Raw genomic sequence first — 24,779 nt, forward strand, 5'->3', positions numbered from 1 at the left:
CCCGAGAATCCGATGCAGGGTATGTCAATAGCTCGTGTTCACATATGGATGGTTTTCTCAGCTTGACAGCGGATAAGAGATTATTCTATACACTAATTATCTTTAGTCAGGACCCGATCGAGAAATAGCGGTATTGTCATTCGTACCTCTATAGAGTCTGGATCATTCATTTCCTGTTGTTGATTATTTGGTTAGCTCGGTGTGATACGTGCCGATGTGGAGTCAAGCATTTTAGTTCTCGGGCTATCTTTCATACGAGAGAAGTACAGACTGGCAAATAGGACATGGTGATTAGGTACGGAATATCCATAGTGTCGAAATGTTCAACATCGATTTTGATGTTCTTTAGGTACTACCTAGGAAAGGATAAATAAAAAGTAGAGGATAACGCGCAATCGTCGCTCTTAGGGCCATGTCCGGACATATCTTTCATCCAATCAGCTAAGGCGCAGTGGCGGAGTGGTCTAACGCGATAGACTAGAAATCTATTCTCTTCGGAGGCGTCTGTTCGAATCAGGCCTGCGTCGATTGGTTTTTTCTTTTGCTATTGTGAGCCAGAATATCATTTTTGCTTGATCAAGATACGGATCTAGCAATGGCTATTTTTTACAAACATATCTTGTATGTATGTGGGCGTGAATTATTATGGAACCTCAGCATGAAATACAGCGACGGAATTGGGATTAACAATAAAAGATTCAATTCATTAACTGGAAACACTTGGCCTTCGTGGTGGATGTATTATCTGAGCTGACATTATTTAACTAGCAAACATGCATCAAATTTTTGAGATAACAATAGAGCCTACAGAGCCCTCTTCAACCTCGTGTTCCCCAGCGCTGAGCTCCTTGCTCTCTCCTGTGAACCTGAATCCACTAAACAGAGTAGCCTTCGTGCCATTTGACACCCGAATAGAGCGGATATCTGCAGGCTTAAGTCCAGCTTCAGTCAAAAACACCGTGTCAAAAGTACCCAACGCAAGCGCAACGCCCTTTCCAGTCGAATCCGTCTTAGAGAAGACGGCCGCACCACGCTCAGGCTGAGGTACCGGAATACCACCATCAAAAGTAAGCTTGAGAACGTAAGCGAGAGACTCAGCTGGTTGAGAAGGAAGAGTAATGTCCAGAGCGTCCTTGGTCTGATCCCATTTGGAAACCTCCACATAATCGCCAGCCTTGTCGCCGAGTAGCTGCACAGACTTCAAGGCCTTGAGATCAACTAGAGCGTTTGATCCAAGGTTCTTGACCGAAACAAGGTTATCCTCAGGCCAACCAAGAACAGTGACGTAGAGAACATCATCTCCTTTGTTGCGTGTGAAGCGAACATCACTGCTATTTCCTTGCAACGGCGCTGTGAAAGATCCACCTTCAACCTGGTTCGGTCCCTCGCCATAGATATCCCAAGCTCGAGTATCATAAACAGCCTCACCGTAACGACTGAGGAAGTCACCAATGTCATTTAAAACCTTGATCTGCTCCTCAGGCAATACTCCATTGGCCATGGGAGAAATGTTGAGCAGCATGTTGCCATTCTTGCTCACGCGATCAAGCAAAGAGTGTACCATGGCTTTGGAGCTGTAGTACTTGATGCCAACTGTGTAGCTCCAGCTGGACGCGCTGATGGCATCATCAGTCTGCCAGTAGGGACGAACGAGGTTGGATGGTCCACCACGCTCCCAGTCGTCTACAGCTGATGTGTTGCGGAAGCCATGGTCGTGATGCTTGTAGGTGGTGACAACTTCTTTGCCCCACTCCTCGCCTCGGTTGAAGTAGTAGGCAAGAAACTCGAGACGTTTCTGCTCGTCTACTGCACAAGGACCTTCGAAACTTCCGCATTCGCCAGGACTGTCGAGCGAGAAATCGTTCCAGATGATGTCGGGCTGAACGTGGTCCAACATCTCGCGATGCTTGTCAAACCAGAGCTGATCTTCCTCATCGCGAGGTAGTTGACCAAGCAATTTCTGCAGGCTCGTATCGTTTGTCTTTGGCGCCCATTGGAAGAAGCCATTGTAGTTGTACGCCTGATGCATAGCGACAACAAGTTTCATATCGTTCTCACGAACAAGATCAGCCCAGAGCTTGACCAAGTCTAGCTTGGGCCCATAGTTGACCGGGTTCCACTCATTGACCTTACTATCCCACATGGAGAACCCATCATGATGTTCAGCCACAGGCCCAGCAAACCGAGCACCAGAACCTTTAACAATCTTGATAATGGCCTCGGGATCGAATTCACCACCTTTTGACTTGAGAACAGGTTTGAACTGAACAAAGTTGCCCTTTTTGTCCTTTGCGCCTTTGATGAAGTTCTCATAACCCCAGTCTTCAGGTGGTCCATAGGTTTCTGTATGGTGCTTTCTTTGGTCAGAGTCGGGCTCGTACATGTTGCGTGGATACCATTCGCTGGCGTACTGAGCGGTTGTGAAAGCTCCCCAGTGCCAGTAAACGCCGAATTTGGCATCGCGGTACCATTCTGGTGCGGCGTTGTGTTTGTCTGTTGATTCCCATGTTGCTTCGTATGGGCCGTCGGCTTTGGCTGTTGTGGTGGCGGGGAACAAAGCGCAGGCAAGTGCCACAAGGGCAGTGGCCTTTGGAGGTAGGGTGATCATTGTTACTTCCAAGTAATAACGATGCCTTGAGATTAACTTGATGGTGATGGGATTTAATAAATGAGTCCCTAGGAGGAACGCTACTACTGCAATCTAAGATGAAGGTCTCATACATATTTAAAGTAACCTCACGACAGTCCCCTAGACGGCTATAGACGAAGTCACAACCTTGGAAGTACTCGCCTCGGTCACTATGCATGAAATCATACCATGACTCGACGGCCAATACAACGGTATCGCTCAACGGTAGTTACTGACGACGATCGGCAGAACAGGATTCGTGCGCATCTCTACTCAGGGCTGCCAAGTGAACGAATCTGGTGACGTTACATAGAACATTTACTTATTAGCCGGGATCGTCAACATGATGTCCTGTTCACGGCCCGCGTCGGACCGGTGTTTGTGCCAGGAACACAAGTTACACTGGCAACATGCGGGGAAGATATAGCGCCTTGTTCTTATGAACAACCTACTGAATACGATGTTACAGTGCGTTCTTGTGTTCTACTGGTGGACTTTTGTCCCCTGGAACATCCCCGCGTTACCCCGCAAACACTTGTTGTTGATCACTGAAAGTTTGGATAAATGACCCAAACAGACAGTGATAGAACATGCCTGTATACATGACTTCATTAGGCACAATGAGTTACAGTTACAATTAAACGTACTGGCAATGAGTTTCTTTCCAATCATAGTTAGAATTTTCAATCTAGAATCTACCCAATCTCCAATAATACTCCTATCCTGGATCTCAGCTCCAGAGCTGGTCCGCGTGTTACAATCTATGCCATGTTCCTACTCCATAACCTCCAAAGAAAACAAAGCAGCTGGGTTTCCACCGCTCACCCGATAATCCCCCTCCCCCTCCGAGACTGCGTCTCGCCCCACCCACCCTACATAGCTCCATCCCTCAAGGCGCCGACACGCTGATGGAGATGTACTCTCGGGTCAGCAACGACACGTCCGTGACGATCCATGTAGGGGGTTTCACCAGCCCCATGGATACGCCAGACAAGGACTCGCCATCCTGCATTCTCAGGCTCGCTGAGATCCAGCTTGATGTTCGACCCGATAGGACAAACGCGACCAACATTGTCAGGATGTTCAAAGACTCGCTCCTTGCGTTCGATTCTTGATTGAATCACATCGTTCTTGATGCTGATGATTTCGACATCGCCAGCATAGATCCAATTGTCAGCGTACTCATGCAAAAAGTCATCGGACACGTCTGGTATCCAGCGCCATGAATCAAACCTGTGCTGAATAACGCCCTCGAAAGACCGGTCCATCTCGTACGTGAAGAATGTATCGCGACGCATAATGGAGCGTTTGAAACAGCTTCCGGGCTTGAGGCAATCCGTGATGGCTTCCTGGAGGAAGGACGTCAAGATTGAGAGGCTTGGGTGTGGGTTCTTGCTGTTCATAGGTGAGTCAGCGCTCATGGGAGGGGAAGGGATAGACTGACCGTTCTCATCGTAGTGAGATGGGTCAGACACTGGGGATGATGTAGCTTCCCTCTGTGAGGTAGATTCAGGGGAGTCGATCAAGATCTCGGGAGTCTCAACCAAATTGTTGATGATCAGGTCCTCGAACTGAGTGCGGAGCTGAGCGATGTCCTTGCTGGTATTGGAAGACATACTGGCGTCTTGCTGGTGAGTTTAGTTTGGGCTGTTATTTTGTCTTCTCAATATTGAAAAGGATGTTGATGGAATAACAAGAGGCTTACCGTTGTCAAAACAGGAAGTCAGTTGATAGGTTGTAGAAGGAAGAAGAAAAACTGGGAGGGAAAGAGTCAGTATTTAAACTCGTTTTTGGGATCCAACTGTTCCACCAGTTGGTGTAGCTGTTCCATTGTTCGCGTTTAACATGAGCTTAACCCTGTTGAACACTCCTCGACAATGCCTTCAATGGTGGATGAGACGAACATAACATATAACGACACTGGATATCTTATAGGAACACGACTTGATTCAAATGAAGCTAGTACTTGCTAACCCTAAGTAGGTTGGATTTGTAAGAATTAATTACTGAATAGATCATCTGAGAAGAGAACAACAAGTTCAGACAAAGAACTAAGATGTAGTATTCCAGAACACTTTCTACCATAACAACACAACACCTATATACAGGATAAAATACGTGTTATCTAGTACAAAACTTCAAAGTCTGGGTCGAAATAGTCCCACCGAATGGCGCCTCGGCCCTTCCCTACATGATGCTTGGCACCCTCGAAAGGGTTGTCTCCGTTCTCATACATATATGAATATACTGGTTGATCGAATTCAAAAAACCTCCCATCTACAGGTACAAACATGTCTGACCAAGATAGTGCTATCTGTACCTTGGGTCTCTGCTCTACCGGACGCAAGCGCCACTTGAGAATATCACGCATGGCACAGAGTAAATCATCATAACCATGCTCCCGAGTGTGAAAGGCCATGTCAATGATTTTGATGGATCGCAATGATGGTGGCATACTGGCCAAAAACCCGATAAAATCGTCCAGGTCCAAAAGCAGATTTGAGATAACAAAGTGTTGCAGTCGCGGCCAAGACTCTGGAAGAAAGATACTTTGCAGCGGCACGGCATGCCCTTCAATGTCTGGTCTAAGGCGTCGAGGCACTCCATCGATGATATTTGTAGTCGTGCGCAAGCATAGGTACTCGAGATCTTTTGCTTGGGCCAAAGCACCACGCAAGAGGCCAGTTTTGAATGAATGCCATCCGTTAACTTCAAGGAGGCCGGTGAACAAGTTAAGATCAAGGTGTCGAAACCCAGGGCGTTTCAATAAAGCAACTAAGTCGCCATACTCGTGGGACCACTGGTCAAAGATTCGGCAGTTCAATCCAGATTCGACTTCAGCCCCCCCCCAATAACAAACTCGGATATAGTATGGCCAGGGTTCTCACTCAAGGCTCTAATAACCAGCCGGAATCCGCGCCATTAGTCCCCGTAGGCCTCGGCTGTGCATTCAATGTCGTAGACGTCCCGGTAGGGAGTGTCGTCACCATCAGATACCCAGGGAAAAGTATCAACTGGATTGCGGTCCCGGAAGTTTCTGCCACTAAACTGCCAGGTTCAGGATTGAGGGTAGTCGAATTCGGCAGGGAAGGCTCGGATCATGGGTGTTCTGTAGAGCGGGCTCCGGGGCCTTCCATGAGCTGAAGGTGTGATGGTGACTCGCTTCAACGAGGTAAAACGTCTAAGGCCATAGTTGAAAGCTTCAATGTCGGCATTGGAAGAAACAACTTGTATTTGGTCGTTCACCAGTGCTTGATAATGTGCCCATAACTCTTTCAGACACACGCGACGTCCAGGTACACGATAAACGTAATCGCAACACCCCTTCTGGAACCAGCGTGGACACTCATACTCAGTAAAATCTTCGGGTTCCCTACCCTGTCGTTCTTCTTCTTCTACGTTTGGTCCAGTGCGGAAGCGTGCATCATCCCAGATGATTTCAGTGACTTGGTGGCGAAATATTTCGTTATTGGCGATAGCGAGGAAAACCTCAATATTGAGGGAATTGGCGGAAATGAAAACGCGGTCGAAACGAAGAGGGAATGTTTTCGCCAAGGTAGAGCAGGTTGCGCGGAGATTCTTGATATCAACAGCGCTTAGAAGAGCACGTATGGTATTGTGCAGCTCTCCTGGCAACCGTAGTAGAAGAGGCGCCATTGTGAGCCAGTATTTCTGCGTGTTCGATGGCTGTAGAGTTGTGGTTGAAGAATGAAAGATGTTCTGTTCAAGTTTCTTTGTTCTTGTCATGCCAACGCGGGAAGGATCAAGTAAGTGAAAACCAGTCACGTGCATTTCAGCTATAGGCAATCAGAGGAGACACGCCCTTAACAGCTGCGCCAATCGCGATCTTTGTGGCTTACGCGAGGTATGTTGTTCAATTACTCCATATGTGACACAGTCCAGGCAGCAGTCTGGACTAGACAAGATGACTGGTCGACGTTCTAAACCTGCAGGCATGGAGGGGTATATTTGGGAGACCATAAGCAATCATCGCAGCAGGTCGACGAAGGACTTTCAAGCATAAAGAGGGGCTAGATGCTCAACTCCCAGACCAAACATGTTTCTTCACTTTCTCTGTTTCGCTCACCGTTGACAACGAAATGGCGGACTTGAACATACTGGACATAGCCCAACTGGGTGCCAAATTGTCAAGTTCACTTGACCTACAGACTGAGACATATCACGAGGCCAGACAAAGTGGCATTCCTAACCTCTTGTCCCTTATCTACTCCACATCGTCGACACTTCGAAAACTACACGAATTATCTCAACAAACCCCGGATGCCTTTACCGAAGTTTGCAAAAACGACATCAACGGCCTTGCTAATGCCTGCCGGGTTCTGTACGAAGGAACTCTTGTCCTACTTGTCCATCGAGACGAACAACACGATGAAAATAAAGAAATTGGCCGTCTGAGCATCGAACGAGTCGAATGTCTTCTTTCCTCTTTGACGAACAAGACCTTTTCGAACTACAAAACCTGGCAATGGCTAAGCCTTCGTCTCAAAGTTTGTCAACAGGAACTACGAAAAGTCAAATTCGAGCTCACACTACGCTTTCTTCTTGGGAGTATCGCTCAGTTTCAATCAAGGTTTGTATCATCTTACAATCATTCTCTGGCAGAGAAGGCTAACCAAAGTTTTGTAGTACTACGACGCGTTCTCCCGGGGATTGGGAGCGTGAACGTTCGATACGAGTCTCTGCCGAGAGCATTGCTAAACGACGCGTGGCATACCACAAGAAGTGTAAAAAGAACCGGGAACGCTGGACAAATGAAATTACTTTTTCTTCGACCACAACGCCTATTGGAGAAGAGATAGATTTGACTGCAGCTTTAAGGTAAGATCTTGTGTCGAAGGCGTGTGGTATCGTTGGTCTAACTCCGAGGCATCTAGTTCTATTACTCTAGAGACTTTTTCTGCACAAGTAAATGTTCCAGTGTAAGCCAGGCCTCTCTGATTTCGAAACCATGCCATTGACACAGATAGTCCCGACGAGAACAAGACCGAAGATGTTGGAAAAGACGTCAACTCCAAAGTCAGCAATGTATCTGACACTATCGTCCCAACTCCCGGAGATACAGAGGATGATACCACAACGTCTTCAGATACGACTTCTTATCTGGGCACTCCTTCTAAAAACTGGTTCCAACGTCTGTTCTCGCGCACTTCATGCGATGAGTGGTGGTATGAAGACATTGAAGCGTACACCCTCCACATCAGACACGGCAAGCAACATGTAGCGAAGCTGCCGCTGGAAGAAAAGGAAATCATAACTACCTTACGCAAGCTGACCACCAAGCATTTCTGGAACAGACGTCCCAGCCTCATGGAACAATACGACTCATTTGACCAGACCGTCCGTCAGGACATCGACGAAGCAATCTCTATTGCAAAACGAAAGAACAATCGTGACATGACTCTTATCGCCATGTCGGCTAGAAGAACAGCTTCGTCTGCTGGGATCGACAACAAGGTTCCCTACACTTCGGAACTATCTTTCACGCTCTTCTTCAAACTTGGCGAAACTTATGAGCCCATTTACGTTGTTGATAGAGACGACAAGAAGTGGACCATTCCTTATACTGCATGCGAAACCGTACAGGTATGTTGTTCTTTTGTTTGAACTCAGTGGAACGAGCGCTTACATATCAATTTCACTAGATGTTGAGAGATCAACTGCCAGCGCACGGTCAGCCTGTCCTGGGTCGGCCTCCAGGACAGGCCTACTGCAATTATACTATTTGCACAGAGAATAAAACGCCCGTCACGTCCGAGACCTGGGATTCGGTTCGTCGTCCTGGCATGATACTAAGGTTGGATTACAAGGGATACTTGCCGCCTATTCCTCCTCTTCCAATGCCCGCTCCAATGCCTGTTCCACCTGTTATGGTTACGCCACCTGGTTTCCACCCGCCTGGTCTACCTCGTCCACTCTCTATTTACGAGATGCCCCATATACCAAATATGAGAGATATCTATCAAGAGATGGACGACTTGCTCAAGCTATCGGACTCCTGGACGCCAGACGAGGAAACGATAGAACATGCGGGACTAGGAAATCTTTTCCGTCTTTGGACGAATGCCATTGATCCTGAGGCTCAGGAAGAAGACAGTGATTGGTCTGGCAGGAGTTGTTATTCTGTAGAGGAATCATGCGGTTGGACAAACGACTTTTATTGAAATGATTAGGTTAGGTGCAAGTTGGCTATGGGACCAGATTGTCTTTTGAGAATAATGATGCACGATATCGATAGCTAGGCTGATATGAGATGTTATGAAATATACTGTACCTCTTTATTGTTGATCTTTGGTTATACTACGGCTGGGAGCCTGGATTCTTTCCGCTAATGAGAGTGCCTCCCCAGCACATACTAGATCTCCTTCAGCCCTACAGTAGACCTTGGGTTACACTGACTAAGTTAGTAGACTAGATGCTGATGGATGGGAACGATGCACTGATCTTAACCATGTGGGTTTCAACCCCATCAACTTGGTCCAAGTGCAGCTGTAAGACCACCTCCATGTTTTGACATGCGGATACCTCTTGATCTTGGCTACATGAAAGGTCCCATACATTAGTGGAACTTGATTGCTGGTCATATCAGCAAGTTGGCTGACCGAGTCTCATCCATGACACAAAGCATCACTCAAAGCCAATCAAGATCCTATACCGGAAGGATAGTCCTCGTAAACGAACCATTTCCAAACCATAAAATATCGCAAAATTAATCTATTCATTCGCCATCGCCTCCACCGAACAAATAGTCACCATGCTAGTGGAGAAGTAGATTTTCCTAATTCTCTGCGCCAAACCACATTCAACCAAAGTCCCGCATCTCGCCCCCTGAAAAGACCCATAATCTTCCCCATTGCCACCTAGTTCTAGGGGAGACCGCGCACTAGCTGTGAAAACTTCGAATTGCGCAATCGGAGAGACGAAAGTGAGCCGCAACTCTCGCTTCTCCTTTATATAAAAACACAACTTACTCTTGGCGGGTCTCTTTCTTTTGATTCAATTACGTTACTATTATTCTTTATTTTTCCTGGCAATTATGGCGCTTGACTATCCCGTCGACGACGCTATTGAGACTGCTCCCCCTGTGGACGCGTCGTATGGACACACGCATGAGAGTGATGATGAGAAGCCTGTTCTCAGCAATGGCGGCGAAGGGCCTACGCAAAGACGACTAAAGGGTTATCACATCACTTGGATCGGTCTTTGCGGTGGTATCGGAACAGGACTCTTTATCGGCGCTGGTTCGGCATATGCTACCTCTGGACCTGCTGGTTTGTTACTGGCGTATCTCGTTGTCGGCGCTGTTCTTTGGTGTGTCATGCAAAGTATCTCTGAGCTTGCGACACTGGTAAGCTTAACTATAATTGACACAAAGTCTCACAGTACTGACTCTGCTAGCTACCTACCGCTGGTTCTTTTCCTCACTGGGCAACTCGCTTCATCGACCCTTCAGTTGGCTTCTCTCTCGCAATCTCATACGGCTACTGCTACACCATCTCCATCGCAGCAGAATGTTCAGCATCAGCAGTTCTAGTCAGTTACTGGACCGACATCACACCCGCAGTCGTCATCACCGTCAGTCTTGTTCTCATCCTCTGGATCAACTTGATGGACGTCCGATTCTTCGGTGAAGCTGAAGTCGTGTCTGGTGCCATCAAGGTCCTCTGCTTCTGCGGCCTTGTCGTTGTCGCCATCGTCATCACCGCTGGCGGAGGTCCCAAGGGCGACGCGATTGGTTTCCGATACTGGAGCGACCCTGGTGCTTGGGTCGACTACAACGGCATCACTGGTTCATCTGGACACTTCCTCGGCTTTCTCTCAGCTTTCGTCAACGCATCTTTCTCGTTCATCGGTGTTGAGACCGTCGTCATCACTGCCGCAGAGGCTATCAACCCCCACAGGGAAATTCCCAAGGCCGCCAACCGCGTCACCTACCGCATCGGTTTCTTCTACATCCTGGGAGCTTTCTTGATTGGTTTGATCGTTGATCCCAGAAACGAGGGCCTTGTCTCTGGCACTGGCAATGCTAAGAGTTCACCATGGGTCATTGCTATCCAGGCTGCTGGCATCAAGGTTCTGCCTTCAATCATCAACGCTTGTATCTTGATTTCTGCTTGGTCTGCTGGTAACTCGTACTGTTGGGTTGGATCTCGCATGATTCTCGCCATGACGACAGACAAGCAACTTCCTCAGTTCTTTGGTCGCACAACCAAGAAGGGTGTTCCTTACGTCGCTGTCATCACCTCGTGGCTATTTGGACCTTTGGCCTACCTCAGTGAGTTTCATTAACAAAATCGTCTGATGAATTATGGACTAACAATCTCCAGGTCTAGGTTCTGGTGGTGCTGCTCAGGCATTCAGCTGGCTTCTCAACCTCAGCACAGTAGCAGGTCTCATCGCATGGGCCACTCTCTGCTTCTCCTACATCCGATTCCACCGCGCTCTCACGGTCCAAGGTATCAGCCGTGATTCTCTGCCCTGGAAGGCACCTTGGCAGCCATACACCGCCTGGTTCGGCTTTATCGGCTCTGTCATCATCACGCTTGTTTGTGGTTTCCCTGTCTTCCTCAAGGGTAACTGGGACACGGCGAGCTTTATTGCGTCTTATATCGGCATTCCCATTTTCATCATTCCCATCATTGGCTGGAAGCTCGCCTATGGCAGCAAGTTTGCACGAGCTAAGGACATTGATGTCTGGTCTGGCCGTTGGGAGGTTGAGGTTCCTTCTGGACAGCTGTCTGAAAAGGACGCTGCCTAGGCTTTTCGCGCATATAAAATGCATACTCCTAATTCAACCGGGATCAGCCAGCTAAAGTTTTCTTTCAACAATCTTGGATTAAAAGTCATTTTCTGCAAGCATTGCACATCATTTAGACACATAGACTAGCGATAAATCTTATCTTAATATTATCATCATTACCATCACTAATAGTTATTGCTTATCACCCCACGTTGATAGACCTGTTGATTCAGGAATTAAATAACTTCCCTTTGAGGCTAAGACTATCCCGCATTCAGATCAAACAAAGTATGTCGAATATTGTTCTAGAAACACCAAGTGTATGGTGGGGCACAGATCATGACAGAGTCTCGAACATGCTATCAACAGATCAGAACATTCGAGATGCCAGGAATGTCCAAGACCGACAGATACGAACTTTGAGAGTCAACAAAAGAACCAATATTTCTACTTTGATGCCCAAAGAATGACGCAATTAGAGCAGTGATTCAGCTTATCATGTATCCTCCTTCTCATCTCGTCTGCATCTGCATTGACTCAACCAAAACACCAATAGCAGAGTCCAACTATCAAGGTACATAATAAGCCGCGAATCAGGAACCACCCCAGAAGACGATAACCGAAGCGTGTTTTCCACCGGAGGTGTTGACTCAATTGATCATGGCCTGTGTTAATCGCATCACATATAAACTAGCCTATTAAGCATATACCATTGCCGAGGCCACTTTCCTTTCGCGGAGTCAACAGCCGTGTCACTCTCAACTATGATTCGTTGCTTGTCGGCGCTTAAAGAGGAACCTTTGCTCTGCCGACCCCTCCTAGCTAAGATCATGGCTTGATAATGCAACCTTGGCCAGGGGTTTTTTCAGCTGCCCGTTTGGGAAAGGTACTTTGCGGAGATATGGGAGCTTCCGTGCCTGATGTTGTAGCACCTTAATTACCTACCTTTTTGGAGTCAAGGTCCGGGTCTGGCCAAGATGGCATCATTGACAGAAGTTCGCTCAACTATAGCGTTATCAGAGGGTCTGATGATCAAGATAGTGTTGATGATCGTCATATCAAAACAACAAGTAGTAATAATTAATTGGTGACGGTAACTATAAAGTCCAAGCCATCAGCCACTATCCACGGTTCTCTTCAACCCCGCACCTCATCCAATCTTTACCCACCATCTCTCGTGCGCTGTTGATTCTCGAGAACGAATTGCCAAGATGCGGTCTTTTCTTCTCGCTCTTCTCCCTCTGGCTCTCGCCACGGCTGTTCCCAGCTCCAAGAAGGTTGACTACAATGGCTTCAAGAGTCTGCGTGTCACCCTCCCCAAGGGCGCTGATGCTGAGGCCATCAACAAGCTCGCTGCTACCATCCTGAACCCTGGTGCTGGCGAGGAGCTCGACATTGTCGTTGCTCCCGAGAACGTTGCCAAGGTCAAGAAGCTTGCCTCTGACGCGACTGTTTTGGTCGAGGATGTTGGTGCTGTCCTTGCCAAGGAGGAGACCTCCACTGTCTACGCTGGTATGTCATGGCAGTAAGATAACGAGTAATGATACTGACAAGATGTAGTCCCCAGCGAGTCGTGGTTCACCGCCTACCACCCCTACGCGGATCATCTTCAGTTCCTCACCGACCTGCAGACCTCTTACCCCACCAAGTCCGAGGTTTTCACTCTTGGCAACTCTTTCCAGGGTCGTGCTCTGACTGGTATCCACATCTGGGGAAGCGGAGGCAAGGGCTCCAAGCCTGCTGTCGTCTTCCACGGCACTGTCCACGCCCGCGAGTGGATTGCCACTATGGTAAGCATAGTTGTTTAGATGAATGTTTCATTACTAACATTGTTTGCTCTAGACTGCCGAGTACTTGGCTTACCAGCTGTTGACCAAGTACGCCTCCGACGCTGCTGTCAAGGCTATTGTCGACAAGTACGACTTTTACATCACCCCCATTGTTAACCCTGATGGTAAGCATCACCCAACGCCGTGTGTGTATAAATACTAACTCATGATGATAGGTTTCGTCTACACTCAGACCACCAACCGTCTCTGGCGCAAGAACCGTCAGACCGTCTCTGGAAGCACCTGTGTTGGCCGTGACGTCAACCGCAACTGGCCTTACAAGTGGGAATTGACCGGTGGTGCTTCCACTAACCCCTGTGACGAGACCTTCAAGGGCCGTGCCGCTGGTGACAGCCCTGAGCTCAAGGCTATCGTTGGCCAGATTAACTCTCTCGCTGCTGGCCGTGGTATCTCTTTCTACGTTGACTTCCACTCCTACGGACAGTACATCCTCTGGCGTAAGTTCATATTATCACTATTCTACCGTTTGATCTAACATGTTATAGCCTACGGTTACGACTGCAGCGTCGTCGCTCCCGAAGAGACTGCTCTCTCATCTGTTGCTGCCCGCATCAACGCCGGTATCCGTGGCCAGTCCGGTCTTTCTTACACTGCTGGTAACTCTTGTCGTGCTTTGTACGCCACCACTGGTGACAGCATCGACTACGTCCAGGGTGTCGCCAAGGCCAAGTACGCTTACACCATTGAGCTCCGAGACAAGGGTACCTATGGCTTCAGCTTGCCTGCTAGCCAGATCCAGCCTACTGTTCGCGAGACTTGGGCTGGTGTTCTTGCTGGTCTCCAGGCTATCTAAGAGAATTTGGAATTCTCAGATTGAAGACCGGATTGGGAGATTATGAGATTGGGATGCTGGAGTATATAGTTGGTAGTAAATAAATGAGCATTTTCCGACTCAATCGATTTTATGTATCGCTCAATACCGGTACATGATCCTACCCTGTACACAAGATCTTTTTCTCCCGTGAACTGTCGTTCCATCCCATTGTAACTATATTATAACATCTTACACTTAGAAATACATTTTTAAATTCCAAAAGGAAGCGAAGTGCTTTTTTCGTGGTGCAATTTACTTGCTTGTGTTGGTTGATACTGTTCTTTTTCGCTTGACCTCTTTTTATAAACAGAACCTCTCAATGATTTTGAACGGAGACTCATTTATTGTTCCCAAAAACCCACCTCCGCCTGCGATGATATAACTATCAACACACTCAAGTAAATCATAAACCTTGCTCCAAATCTTGCTTCTTATGGTCGACTTTTGGTCATTCTTGTGGCAAACTCGCGTTGTGTCTTTCACAATTCTTTATTATCATTGCATAACAGTATAAAGTATTTATGCACACTTTACCACAAGCGGACAAGAGCTGACACGGATGAATCGGTGTCCGATTTGCCAGTTCAACACGACGATATCTCATTGGTAGATCATCCAAAACTGCGCTTGCATAGCTGTCAGTGGCGGGAAATGCTCGCCGTGGCAAGTATAATTATCTACAATATCAATGACTTCTGATATAGAGAAGGACAGAAGCATATCGATTTATTATTGTTGGAACTTCAATATCGTTATCAATACTTCATGCCGTGAAATCACCTCTGATCAGTTGCTGTGAGATAATTTCTTAGTAACCCAGAATAGGAAAGCATGCTGACAGCCCCGCAAACGTGGGCAATCTTCGACAGTGACCTGACTTTGTCTCAAGTTTCTTCTTGCATCGTCGATCTCGTAACCTATTTAGGCCTACCATCTCTTATATGCAGACCCAACTGTCATCAGTTGCGATCAAAGTCCCCGCTATCCGGCGCCAAGTCTCGAGCTTGCCATAGTAAGCACCATGTCTGGAGACTCCCGCTCACCCCAATCGCCTCAGGCGCCCTCAGGCTCTGAATCAGACCTAGGCGGACTCTCACCTTTGTCGTGTCAGCTATGCAGATTCCGAAAATTAAAATGCGACAAAGCGATTCCGATCTGTGGTCGTTGCGCCAAGACAAATGAGAAATGCGATTATCCGGCTGCGCGAAAGAAGCCAGTGATCAATCCGACCATGAGACCGCGATTACGCGACATGCAAAGTCGAATCAGTATGTAATGCGTACTAGTTGCTGTGCAGTCAAGATATTGACTGATGTAGGGGATTTGGAGGCGAGACTTGAATCACAGAATAGTCCACCTGAGTTTCAACCCTTCAGCACAGAACTCATTGACACGGGTCGATTTGAGAGGTTGCCGCCTCCTCATATTGTTGATGAGCTGTGAGTGATGACATGTGAAACAATGAGATAAAGAACTCTGACTCATATGGATAGAACGAGTATCTACTTCAACAAACTCCAATCCGACTCATTCATGATTCATGGTGAGAGGTATATTGCCTCTCTGTATAGGCCAGTACATATGCAACCGCCAATGTGTCTACAATATGCAATCCTAGCCGCTGGAGCAAGTGCATCGCAGACACACGCATATATGGCCGAGGCCTTTTACGTACGATCAAGGCAGTATATCCAAGCAGACGAGATGAAGGTATCTATCCACTACAACAAAGCCAGGTTGTACAACGCTGATATCTTGATAGAGCGATAGTGAACAGGTCTCGCTAGCCCACTGTCAAGCTTGGGTTCTCATAAGCCACTTCGAGGCACAGCACCTATGGTTCTCAAGAGCGTCAATGAGTATTGCCAGAGCTATTCGATTGGCGCACATACTCGGCCTACACCGTCTAGACGGTAAAAATGCTGCTGGATTGACGTTACCCCCAGCACGGGATTTCACCGAGGAGGAGGAACGGAGAAAGACGTTTTGGACGGTCTTTACGACTGACCGGATCACGAGCAGCACTGGTGGTTGGCCCACGATGATGGACTGGCGAAGCGTGCGTATATCGCATTCTCGATTGAGACCCGGACTAATCTCGACTAGATACAAACACGGTTACCAACATCTATCGACGCTTTTCTATCCAGCACTCCAGTGGCTACGATAACGCTCAAGCAGGCTCTCGGCCAAGGCATGTTCGAGCTATCCACCAGCGCCTGCAGAGTCGTCGCAGTTCACTTGTTTAACGAATGCTTCAACTTCTCCAGAGCAAGCGAGGAAGATGAAGACAATAACGACTGGACGCAACTTCAAAAACTAGACGAGGCGGTGACCAACGCTTTCGCAACTCTACCTTCGGACTTGCGATGTCCTGATAATATGGATAATCCCGCGGCTGTTCTCATCAATTTACAGTTGCATACAGCGTTGATATGCATTCATCGTTCAGTAACGACTCGTTCACAGATTGATATGTCGCTTTTGCCACATATAAACACTCGATGCATGGAGTCTGCACTCCAGATTATGATGACAGTCGCACTGGTCTCAGATCTGAGTATCAGGTTCCGGAATCCCCTTGTGTCATTCGCCACTTTCGTCGCAGCATCCTTTTTCTTAACAGACTTCTCGACGACGGGTAATCGTCAGAGCGAAGATAACTTTACGGCTCTCATGAGTGTCATGTCCGAGGTTGGCAAGACCAACATGTTTGTGGCGTCGCTGGCTGTTCGGCTGGCGCACAACATGAGGGCTTCTGCTATAGATCAGAATACAGTGGGAAAGGTCCGTCAAGTAATATGCCATTATCAAGCAATAACTAATTCATGATTCACAGGTTGGGATGCTCATGGCCGACCTCGATATTGATGTGCCGATTCCTGGCCAAGAAGATGCGGAGAATGGGATCGTGGTACTTTGTCCTGTTGCAGGAAAACATGATCATGGTGACGTGGATCACGGTGTGTTTTGGTAACCTATACTTGGTATGTTGTTATGTAACAATTAGATCCGATCTGAGTATGAGTCCACTTTGGTGATTGGCACAACTTTAAACACAAATTGAATTTTTGTTTCCCTGTATCAAGAGTCATTTGGTGGTTTGTACAACTTTAAACAAAGTATTGCCTTCAGCTGGCCTTCATTAAGAGTCATACAAAGTAGGGCATAAACACAACCTTATTCTCGCACAATACAAAAGCACTGCTCACGTCTTCTTCCGTCCCATGTCCTCTTCATCCCCACGTCTTCTTTCTTCGCCACAACCTAGGAAATACCAAAAAGACCGACTTGTCACTTAGCCTGCTCAGCGTATCCTACGCAAAGTCCCATTACTGACACCGATCCTGGTTACATAACACTATGCCTAGGTACTGGGCGGGGGAGCCCGCGTGGGTGGCAGTAGGCCGGGTGCCACCCATGCAGGCTCATTTGTTCAATACACATGGCGTTGTGTGGCTAGGATCAGTGCTAGTATCAGGAATTGAGTATAAGCCGGGTAAGCTAATGGACATGTCGGTATTTCCTAGGTTGTGCTAGAGGAAGAAGACGTGTGTTGGAGTCCACTTCGAATGATCCTAGTCCAAGCTAAGATTCGGCCGAAGCGTGGGTCAAGATCTTGGCCTCGTTAAGATTCGTATACGAGCCTCGCTCAACCTCGTTCACATCGGTCGCTAAGCCACGAACCACGGACTAGGCCTAGTTCCACTGGGGCATTGCAAAGCGATGCGCCGTCCCTAGCAATCCCGAGTGTCACCAGGACGTATAAAGTATTAGAAGTGTCTACTACTTTGTTGTAGTACGACCATCTCGTTCTTTTACATTCACCACTTTCAAGCGTATCTTTCATTTCAATCATGGCCGATTCTTCCCACGACGCCGAAGCATTCGACTTCAAGCTCTACCGCTACGATCCTTCACTAGCAGCAGCAATTGTCAGCGTTGCAGTTTTTGCCATTCTCACAGCGGCGCATACATGGCGGTTATTCCGTGTGCGGGCTTACTACTTTACCGCGTTCACAATCGGTGGACTCTGTAAGTTTATCAGGCATCAATCATCTCAATCAGCTCCAGCTAACAGGTCATCTCCAGTTGAAACGATAGGTTACGCCGGTAGAATATGGGGTCACTTCGATAAACTCTCCGTCGGCGGCTTCGTCCTCCAAGCCATTCCCATCCTCGTCGCACCCGCGCTCTTCGCCGCATCGATATACATGATCCTCGGCCGATTGATTCGAACTGTTGGCGCGTCTCATCTATCGCTCATACCTGTTCAATGGGTTACACGCATCTTCGTCACAGGCGATGTTATCGCGTTTAGTCTCCAGGCTGGCGGCGGAGGCATTCAGTCAGCCGGCACACTGGACCTTTACAACATGGGCGAGAAGATCATTGTTGCCGGATTGTTTGTTCAGATCGTGGTCTTTGGCTTCTTTGTTGTCACTTCGTTCCTTTTCCACTGGCGATTGATGAGGTGTCCTACTCCCGAGTCTGTGCGAGGTGTCGTTCCGTGGAAGCGATATCTATACGTTCTTTACGTGTCGAGTTTTCTTATCCTCGTCCGAAGCATTTTCCGAGTGGTGGAATATCTCCAAGGCAACAGTGGATATCTCATTTCGCACGAGGTCTACTTGTATGTGTTTGATGCTATTCTGATGGCGCTGGTCATGGCCATTCTTGTTATCTGGTATGTCGATTCTTTGCAGAAAGATGTCAAGACGACTTCGGATGCCGAGAACGTGGAATTATCATCATACGACACCTCGGAAATGGTTGAAGAGCCCCCACGAAGGAAGTCTCAGCGAAGGAATTAGACGAGCAGCTGTGTAACGAGCTTGATGCATGGGGGTAGCCATTTTGTCAGATTCAATACTTGTTTCCTTTGTCGCGAATCTCAAATAGACTTTTCCATATCAAATAAAAGTAGAGTCTGCCTCTGCTAGACTTAGAGGTATAATAAACTTGTTCATCAAACACAAGCGAACCATTCATTTGACTCTGTACCATCTCAGCAACCTCCACATCAGAAAGACAAGCGAACGGGGTTTCCGGGAGTAACTAACTACTCTTGGTCAAGGGTGACAATATGGTGGGCCGTATAAACAATCATCCTGAGTCGACCTATCAAACTGTCCAGCCACATCGACCCCCTTCGCTCAGACCTCGTTTGACTTCGTACCATCCCGTTTAATTTCGCAAGCCAACAAAACCTTAGCATCTCGCTCCCCGACCTCTGCATTCCTTTTTCCCGTCCAATCCCTCGTTTATCAAACTTTCCGTTACTAGTCTCACCCTTGCCATGAGCGACGCAGAGAATGACGCATCAGGGCCCAGGAAGGGTTCCAAACTACGTCGAGGCCACAAAAAGGTGAAAACTGGGTGCACCGATTGCAGGAGGCGTCGTGTCAAGGTGAGTGTAGACGACCGTTAACAAAAGCAGTTGACACTGACTTTGATTAGTGCACTGAGGAAAAGCCAAAGTGTCGTGCTTGTCAGCGACGTGGGGCTCAATGTGAATACACATCTACCGAAATACGATCCCTCTCTGCAGACCCTTCACCAGCCTCTTACCTCGGACATGCCCCCTCACCTCAGCTTCGACAGTTCTCTCCACTCCCTAATCTGGCATCCATCCTGAGAGAGCAGCCAAATGATTCAGCATTAGTGGAATTCGGAATCAGAGACATGGCACTTCTTCACCATTGGACCATCTCCACCAGCCATGACATATACAAAAACTCAGGCTTGTCGGTCACATTCCAACTTACATTCCCCCAAATCGCATTCAAACATCCATTTGTAATGCGGCTTCTGCTCGGACTTGCCGCTCTCCACATCGCATATCTCCAACCAGAGGACAGATTGAGGCACCTAGGAGAGGCATCTCGTTATCACAACCAAAGCCTACAGGGCTTCAACGATACGCTAAAACAGCCCCGGGAAGAAGTATCCGATGCATTATTTGCGTGGTCATCACTCAACGTGCTCTATGTATTCGGTATTCATGGTCGCCTTGGTCAAGGGCTTTGGGACGATTCAGAGAGCGTCAGCCGCAAAGACCGTATACTGGGCTTGAGCTGGGTTCCGATGCTGCGTGGTGTTCAGACCATGCTAGAGCCGTGTTTCTTTGCCCTGAGAGACGGGCCTTTGAAGGAACTCTTGATGATTGGCAACTTTGAAGAACTGGATCTTGACCAGCACTTACATCCTGACGATCAGTATTTCTGTCGGGCGAGAGAAGTATGGAAGAATCACCCCGATGCGCAGACATACGAGGACACTTTACAAGTCCTCAGGAGGTGTCACATGTTTATGGAGCAGTTCTCTTCAATGGAGACTGAATCGCCGAGCGAATCCATTTTCGACAGAACGTGGCAAGGTGCCTTTTTGCTTGAGCCATTTGCCCCCGAGGCTTACTTCACCCTGCTACATCAGCGCCAGCCACCGGCCTTGATATTGTATTCGTTCTACGGCGCACTGTTGCATAAATTTACAAACGACTCCTGGTTTCTCGAAGGATGGGGTCACGATATAGTTGACGTAGTAGCGGATTTACTAGGTTCGTATTGGAGAGATTGGATAGCATGGCCTCTTCAAGTTACAGGTGTAAGATGTTAACAAAGCAAATTTAATAATTGACGACTATAATCACAACACACACATGCTGCTGCTCCTCCAAAACTAACACCTTCATAAAAAGTCGCCACTAAGCGCATGCGGTAAATGCTCCCATGCTGTACCCTTTACCACTCCTCCTTTCATCCAGAATAGCAGTAATCTCGGACGGGTGGAACCAGTTGAACAGTACCATAACAAGGAACATCAAGAGGGCATCGAAAATGTAGAGATAGATTTCATGCTTGAGCAAGAAACCGCTGTTACCCTGAATGTACTCAACTGCTCTGAAAAGAGATCGCACCATGATGAACAAGCTGCCGATGTAAAGAACCATCATGTGCTTCTTCCATGGAAGTCCGCTAGTCGACCGACCAGTTGGGTTCTGCAGGATAGCTCGATGGAACGAGATGGCGATGATGATGAAGACTCCGAAGAAGATCAGTTGGACGAATAAGCCAACGATGATGACTTTCGCTCCGGCGTCCAGCGCCTCGAGTGTACCGGAGGACTGGTAACCACCGCCTGCATTAAAAATTAGTATCGAAATTGCAATGTGGATGCGCGTTTACTAACCTCCGCCTTGTAGAAAGAACGACAGGATATCTCCAGTAACAAAGATCTTGGTCATCCACTTCTTGCTGATCATCACCCGGCCTTCTCCATCGATCATCTCGACAATCCTACCAAGCTCCATATAGATGGTAGCGGCGAAAAGTGCCGGAGCGACGAGTAGAAAGATACTTTGGATGATATAGGGCCCCAACGTCCAATCTGGCGTTTCATTGGCAGACTTGCATCTCGCAGCGTACCCAACAAGCTCAACTAAACGATGGGTTAGCGTGTGTATCTCATGTTAATTAAATGGTAGTGAACATACATAAACCGCCAATGGTTAAAGGAATGGTAAACCAAGATCGGCCCCGGAACAGTTGCCATGTGTGAAAGAGAGTGGTGCCGATAAAAAGGATCGTGAAGATGGCACCGCCAGCCATGGACGGGTCGTAGTGATATAGCTTGAACCCACCCGCGTCGCCGGCATCAGTTGCTGCATCTCGTTGATACATGTTCATCGTTGGCAAAGTTGGTAAAAAGTCAATGGTAAATAATAAAAGAAAGTTCAGACGTCAACACCGCTGTTCAAGGAACTAGTTATCGATGGAATGATTGTCAAACAGAAAGTCAAAGAAGATGAATGATATGAATTGAGAAAAGGAAAGAAGGATTGATGTTCGATTGTCTAAATCTATCGTTGGGAGTTTTAGCCATCTTTATAAGTAGTCCATCTCTATCGCGACTAAAATTAGACAAGAGAAACTTGACTCTCATCAGCGAATAGTTGGCGGTAGGCGTATTCACGGACCTCTGAGCAAAGCGCTGGACGAGTAGCTAAGCCACCTTCATATTTCCCCTGCATTTCACAGTCTCGTTCAGCTTCGTATAGCCTCGTTCCTCGCAGCTCGGTCGCGTAGTGGATCTCTGAAGCCGTTTCAATGCATCGGATTTTACTAGATAAGGTTAGGGTAGCAGGAATTGTCCGATCTGACAGCCGCAGTCAGGCGAATGAGATTGACATCCACTTGTTCTTGTTGAACGGATGTGCTTCCGTTGATGCTTCTAGCGAATCAAGGGTATTTAGTTCCTGGATCGGCGGGTTCACGTATGTCTCGTCGGGTGTCGCGACACTGTCTAGACTGGGGTGCAACGCTTAAAAACCAATGCTCCTGCTGCGGATTTGATCTGTATACGAGAAACGAGAAACGAGAAACGCGTACTGTTGAGGCAGACTGGTGGATTGGATGTCCATGCATAGAGCCGGAAGTGTTGCAGAAACGTCAAGTCTGCAAATGACAGCCGATAAGAATATACCTCTACAGACATCTGTACACTGTCATTCAGCTACGTGTGCTGGAGAAAGTAGAATATTGGCAGTGAAGATAAATATTCGCGACATCACACTTGTCATATTGTCATTTTTAGCTGCTAGCCCATATAGATACCATTACGGACCCATCGTCGCAACAATAGCTATTCCTCCGATTCGGAGATCTCCCCGAATAGCTCAGCTGGAAGAGCGTTCGACTGTAATTGTTATATGTCATCGAAAGGTCACTTGTTCGATCCAGGTTTCGGGGAGCTGTTTTTTTTTCCATTCGCAAATAATCTTGTCTACCCACAATGGTTTTGCGTGTCTCACTATTTTTTAAAGTCTAACACCATTTTTTCCCCTCGTTCTGTAGCTTCGAATCAGAGGGTTGAGTTCAACCAGCGACCATACCTTGACACAGCCTGTGAGCTGGATGCAGATTGTGATACTTACTTCCATCGTCAATTTTGACACAAAGTGCAGTTTAGCAGGCTGATACAAGAGGAATGGCTGATTTGACAAGAACAACATTTTTTGACTGCATAATAAATGTAATGTAGTTCCATCTCGCCTGAATAAAATACAGTCCACCAGTACCAAACAGCATTCAGCATGGCGCAACTTTTTCAATACCAAAGTAAGAGCAATAGATCCTCTTCCATTTTAGTAAACTCATAATCCTGCATTCCATGTCACCATCACATGATGTGCTGCTGACATCGCTGTCCAAAGCTCAGGCTTGCTCGAGACATCCAATGATTTCAAGCCCCCATCGCTGAAACCCCTGCAAAGTATAGGGGATGTGACGAGTCTCTGGTCCGTACAGGTAAGACAGCTACGCCGGGGATAGTCATTTTCTGTGCGGAAATCGATTCGTCCCTGATCCTTGAGTCTTGTTTTGTACGCTACGTCGTCGCACGTGAGTTCGATGCGGATCAAAGAGCATCCACGACGGAGTGCTAGGAGACGGTACTCTTCCATGATCCTGAACCCGCCCTGATTGTTGAGCGCGAAATCCTCAAACACATAGCAAGTATCCAATCTGTCTTCGGATTCGGCAATTGTGTTCAAGGCGAGTGCGCGGGTCGCGCGACGCAGTTGCTCGTGATCGAAGGTTTCGGGTGTCTTGATCGTGTTCGCCAGGAGGTCAAGTTCGTGGTGTTGGACTACCTTTATCTTCCACTTGTTGATATGTTCGTGGAGCTTCTTAGCGATTGTGGACTTGCCAACACCAGGGAATCCATTGATGTGGACGATGGGCGCTGGTCGCTCAACCTTTTTGTTGCCTGTAGTTTGGGAGTCAGCTTGCCTATATCACAAGGAAATATTGGGGCAGTGCATGACTTACAGTCTGACGGCTTCAATCTTGGGCAGAATGATGGGTATTTATCCGATGCCTCCGCGTTAGGGGCATAGTACGGCAACGTTAGCTTCTTGAGCGTCATTGTAGAGCGAGTGGGTGGTGTTGAGAAGATGAAAATATGTTGACACTTTCGTCTCGTTTGTTTGTTGTGATATGATGTGTGAGGTTGGTTGAAGTAAGGAGAAAGGCTAAGTGTCGACAAGCTGCATACAGCCCAGCTTTATACATAACATAAAGATACCGCACATGTTCTCTTTAAAAAGCTTGACAAGATAAGCCACTACTTTAGGGTTTGATTCATAGAACAAATGCGAATCTTGAAATACGCACTGGCCAAGGGTTTGCCACGACGTGGCTGTTGCATAATTACACAATGTTCCCAAAAACAACAGAATGTTCCTGGCCAAGGTCAAGTCTCTCCATCCAATGAGATACTTTATTGGTTATCCCTTGACGAAGACTTTGGGCTCCAATCACAGCAATAGCGAGACTACATGCTCAGTTGCATTACTCCTTGACCTATCGGTAGAAGTATCTTTGTGACGTTTGCTGGATACTGCGCCCCAGAACGAATGACTTTTTACTTCTTACTTTCAGTCCTTCGGCCAATTATAAAAGGCCTACTGCAACAACAAATCAGCCAAAGGCAAAGCCGCAAAATAGGTCCTTTCGGAATGGTTGCTCCGACCCGCAATGCTGGTCCCGAGGACTCCACTGCTAAGGCAACAAACTGAAGGATCATGACTGGAAAAGGTTATTTTTGTTGAGAAGGAACTCGGTGACTCAATCTACTGGGTAGCAGAAAAGTTGACCTTCTAAGTCTTAGGTTACAAAAATAAATAGCCTAAAGACCATAGTCTAAGTAGCATAAGCTGATCTACTA

General features: G+C 47.5%; 11 protein-coding genes across 11 annotated transcripts; 6 read left to right on the forward strand and 5 right to left on the reverse strand.

Moving 5' to 3' along the window:
• Positions 1 to 778: 778 nt before the first annotated feature.
• FPSE_02401 (uncharacterized protein) lies at positions 779 to 2,608 on the reverse strand (the record flags this gene model as incomplete). The annotated part of the gene is made up of 1 exon (XM_009255520.1): positions 779 to 2,608. One exon carries the CDS (start codon positions 2,606 to 2,608, stop codon positions 779 to 781), a length of 1,830 nt encoding a protein of 609 aa, XP_009253795.1.
• Positions 2,609 to 3,501: 893 nt separating this feature from the next.
• FPSE_02400 (uncharacterized protein) lies at positions 3,502 to 4,245 on the reverse strand (the record flags this gene model as incomplete). The annotated part of the gene is made up of 1 exon (XM_009255519.1): positions 3,502 to 4,245. One exon carries the CDS (start codon positions 4,243 to 4,245, stop codon positions 3,502 to 3,504), a length of 744 nt encoding a protein of 247 aa, XP_009253794.1.
• A 1,441-nt stretch (positions 4,246 to 5,686) lies between these two features.
• Positions 5,687 to 6,286, reverse strand: FPSE_02399 (uncharacterized protein; the record flags this gene model as incomplete). Its single annotated transcript, XM_009255518.1, has 1 exon — positions 5,687 to 6,286. One exon carries the CDS (start codon positions 6,284 to 6,286, stop codon positions 5,687 to 5,689), a length of 600 nt encoding a protein of 199 aa, XP_009253793.1.
• A 443-nt stretch (positions 6,287 to 6,729) lies between these two features.
• Positions 6,730 to 8,811, forward strand: FPSE_02398 (uncharacterized protein; the record flags this gene model as incomplete). The annotated part of the gene is made up of 5 exons (XM_009255517.1): positions 6,730 to 7,220; positions 7,277 to 7,468; positions 7,525 to 7,569; positions 7,618 to 8,233; positions 8,293 to 8,811. The coding sequence occupies 5 exons, from the start codon at positions 6,730 to 6,732 to the stop codon at positions 8,809 to 8,811; spliced, it is 1,863 nt and encodes a 620-aa protein (XP_009253792.1).
• An 872-nt stretch (positions 8,812 to 9,683) lies between these two features.
• On the forward strand, positions 9,684 to 11,405 carry FPSE_02397 (uncharacterized protein; the record flags this gene model as incomplete). Its single annotated transcript, XM_009255516.1, has 3 exons — positions 9,684 to 9,995; positions 10,046 to 10,922; positions 10,975 to 11,405. 3 exons carry the CDS (start codon positions 9,684 to 9,686, stop codon positions 11,403 to 11,405), a joined length of 1,620 nt encoding a protein of 539 aa, XP_009253791.1.
• Positions 11,406 to 12,598: 1,193 nt separating this feature from the next.
• On the forward strand, positions 12,599 to 14,030 carry FPSE_02396 (uncharacterized protein; the record flags this gene model as incomplete). Its single annotated transcript, XM_009255515.1, has 5 exons — positions 12,599 to 12,899; positions 12,948 to 13,177; positions 13,230 to 13,341; positions 13,393 to 13,674; positions 13,723 to 14,030. The coding sequence occupies 5 exons, from the start codon at positions 12,599 to 12,601 to the stop codon at positions 14,028 to 14,030; spliced, it is 1,233 nt and encodes a 410-aa protein (XP_009253790.1).
• Positions 14,031 to 15,072: 1,042 nt separating this feature from the next.
• FPSE_02395 (uncharacterized protein) lies at positions 15,073 to 17,072 on the forward strand (the record flags this gene model as incomplete). The annotated part of the gene is made up of 7 exons (XM_009255514.1): positions 15,073 to 15,319; positions 15,349 to 15,490; positions 15,545 to 15,761; positions 15,814 to 16,110; positions 16,158 to 16,838; positions 16,891 to 17,014; positions 17,062 to 17,072. 7 exons carry the CDS (start codon positions 15,073 to 15,075, stop codon positions 17,070 to 17,072), a joined length of 1,719 nt encoding a protein of 572 aa, XP_009253789.1.
• An 836-nt stretch (positions 17,073 to 17,908) lies between these two features.
• On the forward strand, positions 17,909 to 18,865 carry FPSE_02394 (uncharacterized protein; the record flags this gene model as incomplete). The annotated part of the gene is made up of 2 exons (XM_009255513.1): positions 17,909 to 18,086; positions 18,144 to 18,865. The coding sequence occupies 2 exons, from the start codon at positions 17,909 to 17,911 to the stop codon at positions 18,863 to 18,865; spliced, it is 900 nt and encodes a 299-aa protein (XP_009253788.1).
• Positions 18,866 to 19,350: 485 nt separating this feature from the next.
• Positions 19,351 to 20,661, forward strand: FPSE_02393 (uncharacterized protein; the record flags this gene model as incomplete). The annotated part of the gene is made up of 3 exons (XM_009255512.1): positions 19,351 to 19,461; positions 19,512 to 20,591; positions 20,656 to 20,661. The coding sequence occupies 3 exons, from the start codon at positions 19,351 to 19,353 to the stop codon at positions 20,659 to 20,661; spliced, it is 1,197 nt and encodes a 398-aa protein (XP_009253787.1).
• Positions 20,662 to 20,757: 96 nt separating this feature from the next.
• FPSE_02392 (uncharacterized protein) lies at positions 20,758 to 21,739 on the reverse strand (the record flags this gene model as incomplete). Its single annotated transcript, XM_009255511.1, has 3 exons — positions 20,758 to 21,191; positions 21,243 to 21,491; positions 21,547 to 21,739. The coding sequence occupies 3 exons, from the start codon at positions 21,737 to 21,739 to the stop codon at positions 20,758 to 20,760; spliced, it is 876 nt and encodes a 291-aa protein (XP_009253786.1).
• A 1,466-nt stretch (positions 21,740 to 23,205) lies between these two features.
• On the reverse strand, positions 23,206 to 23,978 carry FPSE_02391 (uncharacterized protein; the record flags this gene model as incomplete). The annotated part of the gene is made up of 2 exons (XM_009255510.1): positions 23,206 to 23,819; positions 23,882 to 23,978. 2 exons carry the CDS (start codon positions 23,976 to 23,978, stop codon positions 23,206 to 23,208), a joined length of 711 nt encoding a protein of 236 aa, XP_009253785.1.
• Positions 23,979 to 24,779: the final 801 nt, after the last annotated feature.

Source organism: Fusarium pseudograminearum, chromosome 3, assembly GCF_000303195.2.
Source record: "Fusarium pseudograminearum CS3096 chromosome 3, whole genome shotgun sequence".
Lineage (NCBI taxonomy): Eukaryota > Fungi > Ascomycota > Sordariomycetes > Hypocreales > Nectriaceae > Fusarium > Fusarium pseudograminearum.